At 42.3% G+C, this 17,783-nt stretch overlaps 1 protein-coding gene across 1 annotated transcript; it reads right to left on the reverse strand.

Moving 5' to 3' along the window:
* Positions 1 to 9,448: 9,448 nt before the first annotated feature.
* Positions 9,449 to 15,914, reverse strand: LOC140698617 (trafficking protein particle complex subunit 9-like). The gene is made up of 3 exons (XM_072968883.1): positions 15,873 to 15,914; positions 11,306 to 11,413; positions 9,449 to 9,969 (listed from the first exon to the last, which is right to left on the reverse strand). The coding sequence occupies exons 1-3, from the start codon at positions 15,912 to 15,914 to the stop codon at positions 9,721 to 9,723; spliced, it is 399 nt and encodes a 132-aa protein (XP_072824984.1). The 3' UTR covers positions 9,449 to 9,720.
* Between the last annotated feature and the right edge of the window lie 1,869 nt (positions 15,915 to 17,783).

The raw sequence follows: 17,783 nt of genomic DNA on the forward strand, positions 1-17,783 counted from the left end.
GACCACCCATAGCCTCAGTTTCTTCATGTGTTGAATGGGCTGATGGAGCTCACCTCCAAGCCGTCAGGTCAAAATGAGATGGTACGAATGACTCACAGGCAGAATGTTTGACATAGTGCTAGTTGCTCTTGCTGCTTTATAATGTCTTCTTAGGTAATTCCGTTGTCCATTGGCTTGTGAATACCTCCTCATTTGGTTTAAGAAAAATAGAATGCCTTCAGAATTTTAAAAAAAGGAATGAAGATATACTGATTAATGCTGGGTGTATTCTTATAGGTCATTTATTAAAAAAATAAGTAGGAGTTCTCTAAAGAGAATTTATTCAGTGTGCCTAGAATATGATTCAGTTAAATATGATTTTCCTTTAAATTCTTTTCAGAAATTTCCTGTGATATTTTTATTGAATAGTAGTTGAAGTTTTCTGAGGAGGGGTTACATTCTAAAAAGTTTATTCTAGTAACAATTGATACATTAAATTAATTATTGATATCCCTGGACAGCTTAAAGCCCTTTTTTTTAATATATATAATTTTGGGGGTTAGTTCTATGACATTTTATTGGGCAGAATTATTTCCCATTTCCATTTTACAGGCAGAGAAGATGAGTCATACGATACTCATTATACAAGAGCAGCAGAGGCTGATTAATTTGGGCAGAGGAGGAAAAGTGTGTGGAGAAAAAATTCTTGATTCTCAAACTGGACACATTCTGTGGTGCTGTGCAGCTGAAACGGTTTTGAATTTGCTTCTCCGTTGACCTAGATTTCTGCCCATGTGCCTGGAAAGGTCTCTCAGGCAAACATGCTAATTTAAGAAGTTTGTCATTCTAAATGCTCTTAAGAGGATTAAACAAATTCCACAGCAAATAAATGAACATGTTTGGAAGGTTTTCCACCCTCATGCAATTTCCAGAAAACAGACATTATTCACTTGCTAAACCAAACACACAGGTATATTAATGAGCCTGGCTCATATGACTGGACAGCACGGAGGGAGCCTCATCTATTGGCGTGAGTTCTGCTGCAGGAACCGCACCTGAAGGTTTAATTAGAATTTATATCCAGCGAGTGCTTCTCCAGCCTTTTTCTCCCAAATGTAAGAAAGCGCCCTCCTTGCCTGGCCGTTAGTGGGCAGAGCCCCGCGGCTAACACACTCCCCTGATCATCAGGAGGGTGATGGAGCCAGTTTGCTTAGAAACGCTTAGCTACACTCGCAGCGGGGATCATCAGTCACTTCTGTCTGTTCACCTCCACGTGCAGGGGAGAAAATCGAGTTTTGCTGGAGACAAACGCTAATTGACCACCAGTTGTTTCAGAGGGACTGTGATGTTGAAAACTGGAGTCCCTTTCATTTTTATATGTTGGATGCAGACAAACTGCACGGCGACACCCCCACTGTAAGTACACCCACCAGGGAGGGGGTCGGAATTTGGATCTGCACGTATTCAGATCCTGGCACTGGTCAGCTTACTGTGTTCTCGCTGGGTTTGGGAGACTGTTTCCATAGTGATTAATTTGGTTTCCAATAAATTTGCACAGCCGTCTCCTTCAGTTGAGTTCTGATGAGTTCAGTTGGGAGGGGCATGTGAAATTGGGGCAGGCAGAGAGGTGCAATGAAGACTAGACACCATCTGGTTTCCTCTCATTTTTTATGGGCCCAAAATGGTTGTCTTCTTTTCTTTTCCCCTCAATCCACCCCTTCATGTCAGGGAGTCGTCTTCAAGAATATCTTCCTAAAATATAAAGTAATGAAGAAGGCAGTGTGTCTCTTTGGTTGATTTTGTTTGAGTTGGGTTCATTATTAAAGATTTTCTGGTGAGGATTTTATGAGCTCTTAAAAGCTGGAAGAGCAGCACAACCAAGGAAAGAAAGTCAGAGAAACGAGTCAGCGGCCCCTGTGAGGTCTGGGGGACGAGGGCAGGAGGTGGTGCAGAGGCAGCACCGTGGCCTCCCCTGCAGCCCTGAGGGCAACGTGCACATGTAAAGCCAGCGTCTCTTGTCACCATGTGTTCTAACAGGACTCCCACTAAAAGAATGCGTGGAGATTTGGGGAGGCCTTACCCTTTACCGTCTTGTCAAACATCTTTAATGCTGACTGTATTTATTCAAGGTGACACAGAGATCACCTGCAGAGCTTGAGGGAGCGGTGCTTGCTTCCTGTCTTGCCCGCCCCAGGCTCACTCATCAGACAGCTGATTCTTGCAGGCACTGCAGTGCCCGTGGGGGGAGCTCTGCTCCCGGGGGTCTCTGCTCCTGTGGTGGGAGCTCTGCTCCTCGGGGAGCTGGGCACGGGAGTGCTCACATTGGTGCCGGTCACACCAGCGCTGATCCCTCTCCACGTGATGAGCCCTTTGTGTAAGTAGTAGAGGTGGGATCCAGAGTCTTCCTGTGTCTACGGAGTTCTCCAGTAAAGCCAACTTGGAGGAAAGAAAGAAAATGCCTACTGTTCCATGACTGTGTCCTAAGGGTTTAAAGCTCACTGTGGAGCACACGTGAGATCTCATCCAGTAAATACTCTGGGGTCTTGACCCAGACTTGTCATGAATTTGGCATTCTCATAATGTTATTTCTCTTATAATATGTCTAAGCAATCATTTTTGTGTGATGGTTATATGTGCATAAATATCCTGAAGAAACTGTTGTTGATGGAAATGTGGGCATCAGTGATACCACAAGGGCTGGTGGCCCTGGGGGCTGTCCGAGCCCCACACCATTTGTTACCAGCAGTCTTTCAGATTGCATCTTATTCCAAAGCTCACCGGGGCTCCCAACTCTCACTATGTGTTTTGAGAGACTATTTGTTCAGGGGGGAGGGGACAGGATGCTTCCAAGTCTGGGTTCTGGGGTTCCCTGTCTAAAGGTGGCACTGGCACAAATCCTTTATTCATGGAGTAATGAAGCCCCCCAGTCTCGTGGCTAATTGGGCCTCTCTGTCCTTCTTCATGAGAGGAGCCGGAGGGTTTGGTTTAGGCCCCCAAACCTGTTTATGGTGAGCTTTCAGCCCTATCACACAACCTGGGTTGTCTCGTTTCAGTCACATGACTTTGATTTCTGCAGGTAGGTGTGACTCCTGGACAGTGCCTGGGACTTCAAGGTTTCCCCTACAGTAGGAACACTGAAGAAATTTCAACCCGTAAGGGGTGTTTGGGGGCCTCGAGGACAAGTAGGGACCCACAGACAGATATCTGGGTGGGTGGCGATCAGGCCCGAGTCTTGGAAGGACAGAGATTCCATTACTGTTGTAACAGTGAACTTAAGGGAGGAATTCGGGAAGGTCTGATGCATTTGAGATTAAAAGTATTATCTGGCTTTTATTGTTAGAAGTAGTGGTTTTTAACCCTTAGACTCATTCCCGCTTTTTATAAGAAATATTTTGTAGCCTTTCTTTTTTGGTGCCCGGAATTGAACATCATTGAAAGCGTAACCTTAGTATAAATATGATAAACAAATAGACAGGTAGATGGAAAAATGCGGTACCTCAATTCTTATATTATGAGGTATTTTATATTTATGATAATTAGTGACCTCTCAGGACAAAAGGCACATACAAAGGAAGTCACTTCTAATAAACTATTTTTCCAAGCCTTACCTAACTGGGAAACAAGTGGCTTCACAATGTTAGAGCACCTTCCAGGCCCCGGGGAAATCTCCTTGTCACAGTTACACTTGCTGATGGTGTCCTGTGCCAAGTGCAAGCACATGCGGTTCGGAAGCTGCCCGGAGGCGGACTCCGGGGATTCCTTCTCCGTCGCAGCTGTGAGGGAGCCTTGCCTTTCCTGACCACAACCACAGAGGCGATTTTAAGTCTCTGAAAACTGCCATACCAGTGTATATCACAACCCCCACAAGATATGTTGAATAAAGTAGAAAACTTTAAGTGCCTCCTTTAAAATAGAAATAAGATATAAAATAAATCATGATTTAAAAAATTCTAGTGCCCGAATTAGTGCTACATTACACTGGATGCATTATTAGGTTAGACAACTTCTTTACTGCTTTCCATACCACATCTTCAAGTTAGATTTTATTTATCTGTTTTTTCCCTAAAGAAAAAAATCGTATGATGCATTCTTGTGTCAGAGGTGACGAACAGAGAGCAAGTGCAAAACCAGAAATCGTGATGCTGGTCACTCTAATATCAGCTCCGTCACTGCACAGATCATCTTAACTCATTTTACTGCACTTTTTGGAATTACCTTCTCACTTGGAAAAACCCCTGTGTCAGTTAGATTTGTTAGTAAAACAATTCTTTTTCTTACTTAGTGCATTAGTGATGTTTTCAGGATGATAAAAAATTTGCCCATGGCATTTAAACAGTTGCTTGTTCTCGTAATTCATGGCTCACGGTCCCGTACTTGTCAAAACTGGAGAACTGTATTTTCTGTGTGCAAATACTCATTGCTTTGGTGACGCAGGGACACGTGTCCTTACTGGATGGAGTATGATAGTAGTTGTTTGCATTCTCTCCCTAGATCTGGAGTCCTGTGTTATGATTCCTGCTAACTTACAAAATATGAATATTGTTATTTACCTAAATAGCTAACATCGCACCAGTGATGCATATCAAATTGGTCCAACTAGGAATTCTAATATTAAGTGAGATAGTAATTTCACAACCCACTATTCCAAGAATTTGGATTGATGGTTCAATTATACCAGGGACATTACCTGTTTTAATTGAATCAATCATTGCTTTCTTCAATAAAAGTTTCCATTCCATCTGCTCTTTTGGTTTATTGTTCTTCAGTGTTTCGTTTGCTTTCTTTCCCAAATATATGTGATTTTGGCTTTTGTCATTGAAAATCCTTGCTGGTTTTGCTACCTCATGCTGGAGAGGAAGCCTTGTGACTGTTTTATAGTCACTGGTTTCATGGATGTATGAGTGCTTAATGTCACATTGCAGGGGTGTACAGACCTAATGAAGTGTGTACATAAAAGGCTTAGTCTACACTGAGTGCAGGGTTAGTGTGAGCAGCTCATGTCATCAGTAACATAGTTAATCCATTACAATCATCCTCTGTTAATCAGTGTTATCCTTCTAACGTCTCCAGGAGAGGAAATGTAGTATTCTAAATGCAAATCTCTGCCACTCTTTTAGTGAATTCAACACCTTCAAAGCTTTGCTGTAATAGGACTGTGTGCCTGCTATCCATACTTCTGATCCTCCTGACCCAGGAAGCGGTCTCCACGGCTGATGATCCACGAGACACTGGATTCTTGGTCCCATGGCTCTGTGTGTTCTGGGACATCTGGGGACTTCAGCACTGTTTTAGGGTCTTTGGGTCCCACCTCTTCATAGCATGGCTGAGATGAGATCTGTGGTTTCACCCTCATTCTTGAGTGTACGGTGCACTTTTTCTAGAACCAACACACGCCACCGTGGCAACACTGCTTTGACCATGTGCTGGGACAGTGAATGCTTGTCAGTTCTCGGGTTTAAATTTTCTGTTCTAATTTCTAAAATGGGGTATATTGACAGACACTCTCCATGTAAACAGAAGCTCTGTGGGGTTTTCAGCAACTTCTAAGAGCATAAATATTCCTGAAGCAGCTAAACTTCCTCCCAACAAGTGAGGAGCAAGCAGGCAAGTCCTGGGTGACTGTGGCGGCCAAGCTGTGCAGCCCAGGCTGCTCACTGAGGAGCAAGGTGAAAATCTTAGAAACCTACTTCCATGCTGTCTTTCACAGAATCCCAGAAATGAAAGGTTTAATATCTAAAGAGGGGTGATTTTTTAAAATATTTTTTTATTTTGTCCTTTTTCAGTTTTATTAGGTAGAATTATTACAGTTCAACTTCACATACACATATTACATGTAAATACATGTATAGCGTATACTGCATTTTTTAGTTTACATATATGTACTAATTACTCTAAGAACAGATTAGAAATTTAGATTTTTAAAATTAAAGTTACCAGAGGAATAAGGACATTTACAAAAGAATAATAAACAGAATATGGTAATCCAATCACAAAGGACAGTCAGCTGTGCTTACATATATTCAAGAAATCAAAATATTTAGTTCATTTGTGGTCTTATCATTATTGCTATTAATTTTAGATTTCCCATAAATGAAGTCATGTGGCATTTTTCTTTCTCTTTCCAACCCACTTCACTTAGAATGAGTTTTCAGGTCCACCCATGTTGCTGCATATGGCATCTTTTATGGCTGAGTAGTATTCCATTGTATATATGTATCAGCTCCTCTTTATCCAGTCATGTGCTGGTGGACGTTTGTGTTGTTTACATGTTCCTTGTTCTATGTCCCTTCTGGCAACAATTACGGATTTTAAATATTTTCCACTTTAAAATCCTTCCTGAAGGAGATGTGGTAACTGGAATCAAAAACAGTTACAGCACAGGGTGGTGTGTGATGGGCCCTGGGGGCTTGGTAGAAAGGTTGGCAGCAAGGATTTCAGATCCTTATCAAATGATTCCACCTCTTGTAGCCCTGCTGACTGCCTCTCTCATGGCCTGCCCTACAAGTCTGACCAGTCCCTTCTATGAATCCTACTGTATTGTGCACAAATTTGTCCAAATGGTGTCATCCAGCAGGGACCTTAAGTGAGGCACCCAAGCTCCTGTGTTGGTTTCTTCCATCAGCCCTTAAACTTCCTTGGGAGCCAGGACTGTCTCATTGCCCCAAGGATCCCTAATGCCTAGTGAGAGGCCTGATACAGCTGGTACTTAACGAGCACATCGGTCAAATGGAAAAACCTGATTAAAGAAAAGGCCCTCATTTTTCAGACATGCCTACCTGAGTACATAGGGTAAAATGACATGTCTTCTTGGATTTGCTGTCAAATACCTCAACAAAGGACAAATAAAAGAATGAAGGTCTGAATAAAGGAAATATGGAAAAGTTTGTGAATTCCTTAATCTGGGTGATGGGCTTACTCTACTATACTTACTGATGTATACTTAAGTTAGTTTATAATTTTACTGTCATTAGCGGAATACCAAGTATTGATACGTATAAATTGAAATACTTAGAACTGACCAAACTTACCCCACACAAAATCCTTAATATCCAAGTAGTCTGTCTTACAGAAATCTTTTCCCACAAAGACAGGAAAAAAGGGAAAGGCAGATCCGTGCAGTATTTCCACATTGTCAAAAGACCAAAGGCCGACACAAAAGAAGAGGTTGCAGAAAAGATAAAGAGGCTGAAATCAATGTCCGGAAAACCTAGCTAAGAATCCTAAATAGCCGAACTTAACTAACCTCAGCACTGCCGCATCAAGAATGGAGCAAATAGCACCTAGTGGATTTTATTTTTAATAAATAAATAATAATCCAGTTCCTACCACAGGCAATTATGATAAGACTGAGTATAAGTTCCACCAACAAATAGTGTACAAATCATAATTTCTACTTGATTCAAACTGCTTCTTCTATAAAATTTGAATCTTTTTATTCTTAAGACAGATTTGTGGCATATGACCTAGTGATAAAATTTTCAACTGGCTTGTATTAAAAAAGTTCACCACAGTGAGAGTTTATTACATCAGCTATTCCTTTTTGGGAAACCCATGTGCCTTGTCACTCTCTTTCATAAGATTTTCTGTGGAAAATTCCATCCTTCATTCAGGAAAAGGCTGAACAATATATCTCATGGAAAACCGTCATAAACTGCAACCAAAGAAAATGAAAATGACACTGAGCATCCCGTGAAGCCGGCAGACACACACAGCGCACGGCTGTGTTCCCGCCTAGACTTTCTGTAACCAGCAGGGAAAATTTGCATTTAAAGAACTAAACATAAACACTTTTCAGGACCTGAGCACACAATTTTCATTTCAGGGTTTAATGGGCTTCCATTTAATTCTATGAGAAATGTATAAAACAACAGAACAACAGCTGAGATAGGGTTTAAAGTAACTTTTATGTCTTAGTGAAAATAAAGCCAACTGATACTTATCATTTTTACTTTATTTGATCTCACTCTCTTACGTTACCTCCCCAACCTCCTCCACAAAATGATGGTGAACATCCCCTCCTGGTTCAGAAGGCGAAGTAGAAAGTACCAATCACATGGAGGTGAGATTTGTTGTTTTGTTTTTCAAAACAAACAAGTTTCATTCATGTGATTTAATAATTAAAATCAGAAACAAAGTCTACTCAATAAATGGCAGCCAACACGTGTCGTTATAGCTGCTCATCAGGTTTGGCCCCACGTTACACACTTTTACATGGACATGTGCCTTGTGCTTTCATGGGAAACTGTGAGTGGGGACAGGGCCTCTGCTCTCACAGGGCACACAGCCTGGTGGGGCAGGCGGTGTTCAATCATTGCCCTTTTCTCTTTAATGTACTTACAAATTATGGGAAATACTATTTAAAAAGAACAAAATGAGTCAATGAAAGTGAAAAATACAAGGACAGTATTTAGGCTGAGGGAAGACAGGGAACCTCTATGAAGAGCTGAAACTCCACTGAGACCCAAAGGACAACTCCGGTGCTACAGGTGAAGGGCAGGGACACACTGATAAAGGGCTGACATCCAGAATATACCAAAATTTCTTTAAACTCAACAAGAAGGATGAATAACCTGATTAAAAAATGACCAAAATGCCTGAACACACACCTCATCAAAGAAGAAATCTAGATGCCAAAGAAGTCTATGGAAAGATGCTCCACAGCATCTGTCATCAAGGGGATGCAGACTGAAACAGCGAGATATCACTGCACACCTGTCAGAACTGCCAAAACGCAGAACACTGACAGCACCAAATGCTGGTGAGGTTGTGGAGCAACAGGAATTCTCATACATTGTTGGTGGGAATGTAAAATATTCCAGATACTTTGGAAGACGGTCTGGCAATTTTTTACAAAATTAAACGTACTCCTAACATATGATCCGGCAACTGTGCTCCTTGGTGTTTACTCGACGAAATGGAAACTTATTTCCACACACAAATCTGCATACAGATGTTAATAGCAGCTTTATTCATAATCACCAGAACTCAGAAGCAACTAAGCTGTTCTTCAGTAGGTGAATGGATAAACTGTGGTCCATGCAGAAAATGGACTATTATTGGGTGCTAAAATGAAATGAGTTATCAAGGCATGGAAAGACACAGAGGAACCTTATATGCATATTACTAAGTGAAAGAAGCCAATCTGGGAAGGTTCTGCAACTGTCTGATTGCAACTGTATGGTGTTCTGGGAAAGGGAAAACCACAGAGACTTAAAGATCAGTGGCTGTCAGAGGCTAGAGGGGAAGGAGCAATGAATGAGGTGCAGCACGGAGCATTTTAAGGTCACTAAGACAGACGACTCTGTATGATGATGTGATGGTGGATACATGTCATTGCACATCTGTCCAAACCCACAGAGTGCGCACCACCAAGTGTAAATCCAAGTGTCAAGTATGGGCTCTGGGTGATGATGACTTGTCAGTGTAGGTTCAACCATTGTCACAAATGCACTCTCTGGTGCAGGTGTCAATAGTGAGGAGGCTGTGGGGACAAACTGCAGTTCATACACCCTATCCAGCCCCAGCCACTGCTGTTAATAAAGCTCTGTGGGTGTGTGGACTGTCCGGCTGCTCTGGCGTCTGAACAGCAGAGCTGAGCAGCTGCACCAGAGATCAGGAGGTTTGCAGACCCTGAAATATTTACTCCCAAGCCCTTGACAGAAAAAGTCTGCTGAGCCCTGTTCTAAACGAATCAAAATTCACCCTGATGAGACAGGACAGCAGGGCCCAAATCAGGCATGGTTAATGAGACTGAAGCAATATTTTAGTTCCAACACCTTTGCTGAAGTCCTGCAGGTCCAGCGACAGAATGTAGCCAGGAACAGTCTGCAGGAGGAGGCGGGAGCAGGCCTTCCCGCCAGGCTCCGGGATGCCGGGGGCCGCGCGCCGCAAGGGGGCCACCCGCTTGAAGGAGGCGGACTTGCAGTGGAAGCCGATCAACTCATAGAGCTCGGAGAGGAGGCTGCACTGCTGAATTCTCTCCTCGGAACGCTGAAGCACAGGGAGAAAAGCAACAAGCTTCTGAAAGAAACATGTCAGTGAAAAAAGACACGTAAAAAGATTTTCCCATAAAACAGAGACCCGATGACACAGGAAGGAAGAGGAAGGCTGACTCAGTGCCCTGACGGGACCGGATGCAGAAATGCAGGGAAGCAGCGATGTGCAGAAGCTCCAGACCCCCTCCGGGCCCCACCTCTCCGCATTCCACCTGTCCCTTTACTAGAAAAGCCCGTATTCCCTGAAATAGAGGAATCTCCTACCTAAACATGGGACACCGAGAAGGGAAAGAGGAAAAGGAAGGGAAAGAAAAGGAACAACAGTTCATCTAGACCCTAGGGTTTGGGCGGGACTTTCACCAAACACACAACCTCTCAAAGCACAGAGCGCACAGTGAGAAGCTGACAGTGTGACTGCGACTTCTTCTCCTTAAGCACCAGCTACCTGCCAGCACACGCTGCACCCGTTACTGAATCATTACAATCATCTCAGAAACTATTACTACCCGGCTCACAGGCAAGGAAATCTGAAACTCGGGGAGGAATTATTATCATCCTGGACAAAGTCCCACAGACCAGAAGTGTCAGAGCCTCCGGCAGACCATGGACTAAAATGCTCCTCATCACCACGGGCCCTGAGCCTCAGGCTGAGGCCACGTCAGGTCTGCACGGACCCAGAGCACAAGTCTGTGGGACAGGGAATGCTCCCACTCGAAGTGCCAGGCGAAGACCCTCAGGAAGCTATCTAATGAAACCAAATCCCCAAACTCATTTCCATCCCACTGCTCTGTCCGGGAGGACTGCTCAGCCCATCTGTGCTGTCACCTGTGCACAGGCTGAGCAAGGGGCCCAGACAGGGAAGTGACGTCCCAGTGGAAGTGGCTCGGAGAGCGCTTCTTCACAGGACAGACTCTCCCGGCTTCCAACGCTAATTCTTCATTCCATTTCCAACTGGAAAGGAAGTTTAGACTTGCTTTCCTCTCCAGAAACAGAGTGTTAACATCAGCGGGAAACTCAAGACTGAGGAAGAGTCTCCAGGCCATTTGGAAGGATAGGCCGGGGAGGGAACAGAGACAGGGATCAGAAAGACCCGTGTTCCAGTCCAAAGTCTGCACGTCACTCGCTTTGACAGTTTCCTTTTTAATGCAGGTGATAAAGTCTAATTATGATTGTTGGGAAAACTAAATGAAATAACGTATTCCACTAGCATAGGTGTAAAATCCTCCATGAGTGTTCCAGAAATGGACGTGATCGTGGTTAGTTACTGTCTGCCAAGTCTTGTGTTCTAAGCTCACATCACCCAACCAGAGATGTGCCAGAGAATGCCTTACCAGCCAGCAGCCTTCTCCAACTTGGAAACTCACAGTGTCCGAAGAGCAGGCAGTGGTGGATACTTTGGGGCACTCTGGAGGTAGCACTCCAGTGATGACTTTAAAAAGCTGGGGAGAATTTAGGGGACCATACAGTTCAAATACAGAAAACTCATTCCGTGTCTACAAATATTCATCTCTAGCCATGATGATTCAGAGAGGAAATACACATTCAAACGTACATCATTTTCCCACATAAGTGCATCAAAACAATTTGGAAAGAATGTAACTTTCTTCTCTAGATCACACAGTGGGGATTACAAGGTTTGTACTGACAGCCCTACTTGTAAATCATCTGCAAACTTAACTGGGTCCACTACCAGTCATAATCATTCGAAGAGAAGGATGGAAAAGAGCAAAGCCAAGCTAATACGCTCCAGCCTTTTGTTTGGTTACGATGTCACAGAAGAGACGGACAGCTCAATAAGGAACCACTCTGCCATGATCACGGAGCCTGGGAGCAGGATGGGCGGCAAGATGTATGATGCACCAGTAGCTGTGCCGCGCTTCTAGGCAGGTACCAAGACTCACCTCGACAAGATATCAAACGTTTATGCCCATGTCCTCATCACCTGACATGTATTAAAGAGAAATGAAAACATATAAAAGGCCAATACCCTTGGTTGGTACACCGTCCAAAGAGCAAAGTCACAGTTTGACAACTGGCAATCACGGTTCCCTGGGATTCATTCTTGGAGAACCTTAAAAGCCTCTCCTCTGTCCTCAAGAAGTGCTGCATACTTGTCCTATCTTTGGCTCAGGGATACAGCACGTTCACGTGGACTTTAATGCCTGCACAGATTTGACTGTCTTTCTCCAGGTTCACTTGTCCATTCTGAAGAGGCCTGAGTTAAGTCCATCTTCCATAAGATCAACTCCCTCCAGTGAGAACTCAACGAGCTTGCAATTACAAGCCAACTGAACAGGACTGTCCTCAGCTAAAAATATCACCCACCCTTCATTGCTTTCATAATCTCTTCTCCTGGCTAATTGCAACAGACCAACAACACCCTCCACCAAGTTCCCCAACTATGTCAAATAGAAAGTAAGGTCCATAAAAGAGGAGACAACTCCAAAGTCACCTCTGAATTCCTAGCATATAATAATGTCAATAAATAGAACTATGATTATTGCTTCTTTCCTTTAAAACCTTTCTGGTTATTTAAGTGAGACCATGGAAGGGAGGTATTTGGGTCCAGTATCTTGATATAGAAGACTCTGGAGGCCTTTTTCGGAATGGCGGTCCACTGAATCTTCAAAACACAACTTCTCTTTCCGGGAGGAGCTGAGATTTTCTATCAGGAGTTTGTGGTCACTCTCATGCCATAACAGCTTTAAACTAAATCCTTACTTTGTATATGTTATTTTTCCCCTCTTTGAAAAAAATTGACTTTCCTTATTTCCTTGCCTTGAGGAATGTATTTTTTCTTTTATTTCAAATTCACCCTTTTGTAAAGCAGGATTCTCAGGATGTACTTGGCCTTACATAAAACAGCCATCCAACACCCAGTGTGAGAGGCCTCGGGCTCACCTCCTGCCCTCCTGCCAGGGCAACTGAAACTCAGTTCAGGAGCCAACCTGCACCCCAGGGCTTCTAAGGCACACATATCTCCCAGAATTCCTACTTTCTGGTTTGTCTTGGCTTCTGAGGATTTCCCCTCATTTTCTTGACAATTAGCCTTGCAGCTTGAAAGATGAAGAAGGAAGGTTTTATTTCTTAATCTGCATTTTAAGGAATTTATGTAATGAAGGTTTTCACGAGTTTTTAGAACCCTCCATCGCCGAGACAGAAAGCATACTAGATATTTTCTAAATTTAGCTATCATGTGCATCTTTTCTTTGCTTTTGTTTTCTTAACTGCTAACAGACATTTTTTAATTAAAAAATAAATTAAGGCCGCAAATAGGATAGAAAATTGAAGGGGCAAACAATATTAAAGGGCAAAGACAGAAAAATGATAAGTACTCTACAAAGTTAATAGAATACATACACTATGGATCAGATCAGCAATTCTCAGTAACAGCTAATTGAAACCTGACCATGAGGTAAAACGTCTCTCCTGTCAGGAGATGGCCAACAGAAAATAGAATTAAACCAACAAAATAAAATTCTAAGTCTGGCGAGGTATAGAAGTCTACCAGCTAAATGTGTCCTCTTCTGGAAAAGAGGGAGAATCACCAGCTCTTTTCTGTGGAGCCTGAGCCCAGGGAAGGGCGGTGAAGTGAGCTCTGTAAGTTCCCAATTAGCAAAGTGAGTGATGAATAAAGAGACGTGAGCTTTGATGACAGAGATGATACTACTATTCACTTGTCCTGTCAAGTATGACTTCATACTCAATACCTGGGAGTCCTCAGGGATTGAGTTTATAGGAAAATGCACAGCCCGGGCCCAGACCTCCTCTGTGAGCTCATAACACTGCACTTAGATATCTCAAGGGTACCTCCAACTCCACCTGTAAAGAGATGACTTCACGGTGCTCCTCCAATAGCCGTCCTGCCCAAGGCCCCTGGTCTGGGGGCAAGATCTCCCTGCCTCTCCCAGCTCAGGTCCATCACTCACAGATGTGACTGGACCCCTCTTTCAGGGCCCAGATATCCTCAGTCACCAAGTCCCACCACCCACAACTGACCTACCAGGTACTCACTGGCACTCACTCAGCACTGACTCTGTGCTGCGGACCACACTGCACACTGTGCACACGTTATCTCACTGGATTTCCACAGCAGTCCTGGGAAGTCGGTACATCATTGCTTCAATTGATTAGGTAAATTGTTTCACTTCCTTGAGTGCGTCATCCAAAGTGTCACGGCTACTGAGCCACAAACCTGGGACTGAAAATCACTTGAAAACTGAACACTGCTACACCTCACAGCCACCGTACTCTGACTCATCACATCATCTCCTGCCGAGCCTTCTAAATGTTTCTAAGCATTCTACAAGACAAAAGTGACCTACGAGAGCACCCCACTCCCCTACATAAAATCTGTCAATGATGGTCCACTGCCTTTAGGAGAATGCCCCACTGGGCCTGAGCACAGCCCAACGGCCCGGCATCTGCGTTCCCTGCTCAGCCACGCCACCTCACCCACCACGTAGTTCTACATGTGCCGTGTGCAGACAGGGATGCTGATTCTGTTCAACCCGGGGCTCGTCTCACTCAAACAATGATCACCCTCTTCAGTGGTCACCCTCTTCAATGCTGACTCTCAGAAAAATGTTTTCTCAGGGTGAATCAATATCTTTTTCTTTACAACTTTCCATCATTGATAATGAGCTCCCCACAAAAGAGAGAAGACTTAATCCTCAGTCTCCTTATCTGTAAAGTGCGAATAACAAGGAACTATGAGAGGTTTTACGAGAAATAATTTTCATGTGAGGCTGCGGGACAATTCCCAACATACAGTAAGCACTCAATAGTGCTTTCTTAATATTAATAAAAATAGATTCCATTCTAGCAACCTTCAATCACTGCTTTTGGCTTTGTCCATAAGACCACCAACAAACTGTTGGGCGAACTGCTTTGAGCAGTTCAGCATAAGCGTACTGGGAGAGGTAAACGCTGACTCCATTTACAGCTGCAGCCAACCAGCACTACGGGGTGGGGGCAGTTTGCTCAAACTCTTACATGTTGCTTGAGCATTTAGTTGTAGCTATTGAATAAAGACAGGTATTATTTAGTCAAAGCTCCTGAAACATAGATCTTCAAAGATTGATGCAAATTAGGTTTCAAGTACAACACACACACTAGAAATTATTTGAAAATTTTACTCTTAGATCCTCTGCACATCAATAGGGCATGTTCTTAATGTATCTGACTAAATACACTGAAAGGATTATTTAAAAGTAATTAAGATGAACCATCCTGAATAACCTCAGTATCATCTGCACAAAGACCCACCCAAGGGTCTCATTTCTCACATCCACATAGGTGTTCAGGCAGCTTAACCTAGGTCTTGGTTTCTTATAACACAGGGATGGGAAGAATTGTGGATAGATTTATGTAGCAAATACAAACCTAGGGTATTTGCTGTGAAGGAATCCTAGAAATAAATAAATTGATATATAGTCCCACCCTTAGGAAGCTCAGCCTTTCCATTTACAACAGCATTAAAAATAAAATGAGAGATAGATTTAACAAAATTTTACAAGATTTGTACATTGAAAATTTTGAAGTATCACCAAAAAATATTTAAAAGATCTACATATATGGAAGGCATCCCATGTTCATGGAATGGTAGACAATATTGTCAAAAATGTTAAGAGTCCTCAAAGTGATCTACAAATTTAATGGAATCTCTATCAAAATTCCAGCTGACTTCTTTCTAAAAATTGAAAAATTGTTCCCAAAATTCATATGGAAATGCAAGGCGCCCAGGTCAGCCAAACTATCTTGAAAAAGAAGAGCAAAGTTGGAGGAATCACTCAAAGGTTACTACAAATCTATAGTACTCAAGTCATTATGGTACTGGCATAAGTTTGGATGCATAAATCAATGAGACTCAATAAAAAATCCAGGGGGAAAACTTACATTTACAGTCAGTTTTCCACAAATTTGCCAACAACACTCCATTGAAAGAATAGTCTATTCAACAAATGGTGCAGATACACCTGGGTATCTGCAGGCAAAAGAATGAATCGAATCTGGACCCCTGTATTTTATATAACAAATAAATATTAATTCAAAATGGATCACAGACAGAAACGTAAAAACTAAATGTATAAATTTTCTAAAAGAAGACATAGTATAAATCTTTGTGGTCGTAGTATAGGCTATGGCTTCCTGGATACAATACCAAGGTCACGAGTAATTAAAAAAAAAAGCAGATAAAATTGACTTCATCAAAATTAAAACCATTTGTTACAAAGGACATAATCAAGAAAGTGAAATGAAAGAGGAAGGGGGTAGCTCAAGTGATAGAGTGCGTTCTAGACAAAAATAAGAACAAAGAAAAAATCTAATTACCTCCCCTATAAAGAAATTGTTTTAATGTTTAAAAAAATTACAGTGAAATGACAGTCTGCAGAATAGGAGAAAAATTTTGCAAAGCATATATCTAATAATAGGCTAGTATCCGGGATATAAAACAAATGCTTACAACTGAGCAATACAAAGAAAATCGACCCAATTTTTAAATTTGCCAAGATTTAAATAGATACACAGTTGGCCAATAAGCATATGAAAAGATGCTCAGCTTCAATAGCGAAATCTAAATCAAAATGAGATCTCATTTTACACTCACTAGGATGGTTATAATCAAATCTTGGACAATAACAAGTGTCGGTCAGGAGGCAGAGAAATGGGAACCCTCAATACACAGCCGTTGGAAAGCAGCAATGGTGCAGCTTCTTTGGAAAAGCCTGGTGTTTCCTCAAAAGATTAGAGTCATATGGCTCAGCAATTCCACTCCTACATATAGAGTCATCCCTCAGTATCCTCGGGGGGTTGCTTTCAGGAACACCCCACCCTGGATACCATAATCCAAGGATGTTCGAGTCCCTTTACAATCAGCCATCTGGATCCATGAAGAGGAAACTACAGAAGTGGCGGGCCAACTGTACAGCCAACAGAATGAAAACATATTCTCGCAAAATCTTTCACATCAATATTCATAGCAGTATCATTCAGAGTAGCCAAAACTTACTAACAATATCCATCCATCAATGAACGGATAAACAAAATTACCAAGAATAGTCCGACAAACTTTTGGTCATTGAATCTTTGCCAAAGGAGGTGAGAACATACAGTGGAGTAAAGACAGCCTCTTCAGCAAATGGTGTTGGGAAAACTGAACAGCTGCATGTAAATCAATGAAGTTAGACTACTCCCTCACAGCATACACATATACGAATTCAAAATGGATAAAGACTTAAACATGTAGACAAGAGACTATAAAACTTTTAGAAGAAAACATAGGCAAACATGTGACATATATCTCAGCAATGTTTTCCTAGAGCAGTGTACTCAAGCAATAGAAATACAAGCAAAAATATACAAGTGGGATCTAATTAAACATACAAGCTTTTGCACAGCTAAGGAAACAGTAAGCAAAACTAAAAGACAACCTATGGAATGGGAGAAAATAGTTGCAATAAATGAAACTGACAAGGGCTTAATTTCCAGAATATGTAAATAGCTTTTATACTTAATAAGAAAGAAAAACAAACAATTCAATTCAAAAATGGGCAGAAGTCCTAAAGAAACATTTCTCCAATGAGACATACATATGGCCAATAGGCACATGAAAAAATGTTCAATATCATTATCAGCGAAATGCAAAACAAAAGTGCAATCAAGTACCAACTCTCACCAGTCAGAATAGCCATCATTCCGAAGTTCACAGACAATAAATACTGGAGAGGCTGTGGAGGATTGGGAACCCTCCTACACTGTGGTGGGAATGCAGTTTGGTGGAGCCATTGTGGAAAACTGTATAGAGGT

The sequence above is a fragment of the Vicugna pacos genome, chromosome 10 (genome assembly GCF_048564905.1).
Source record: "Vicugna pacos chromosome 10, VicPac4, whole genome shotgun sequence".
Lineage (NCBI taxonomy): Eukaryota > Metazoa > Chordata > Mammalia > Artiodactyla > Camelidae > Vicugna > Vicugna pacos.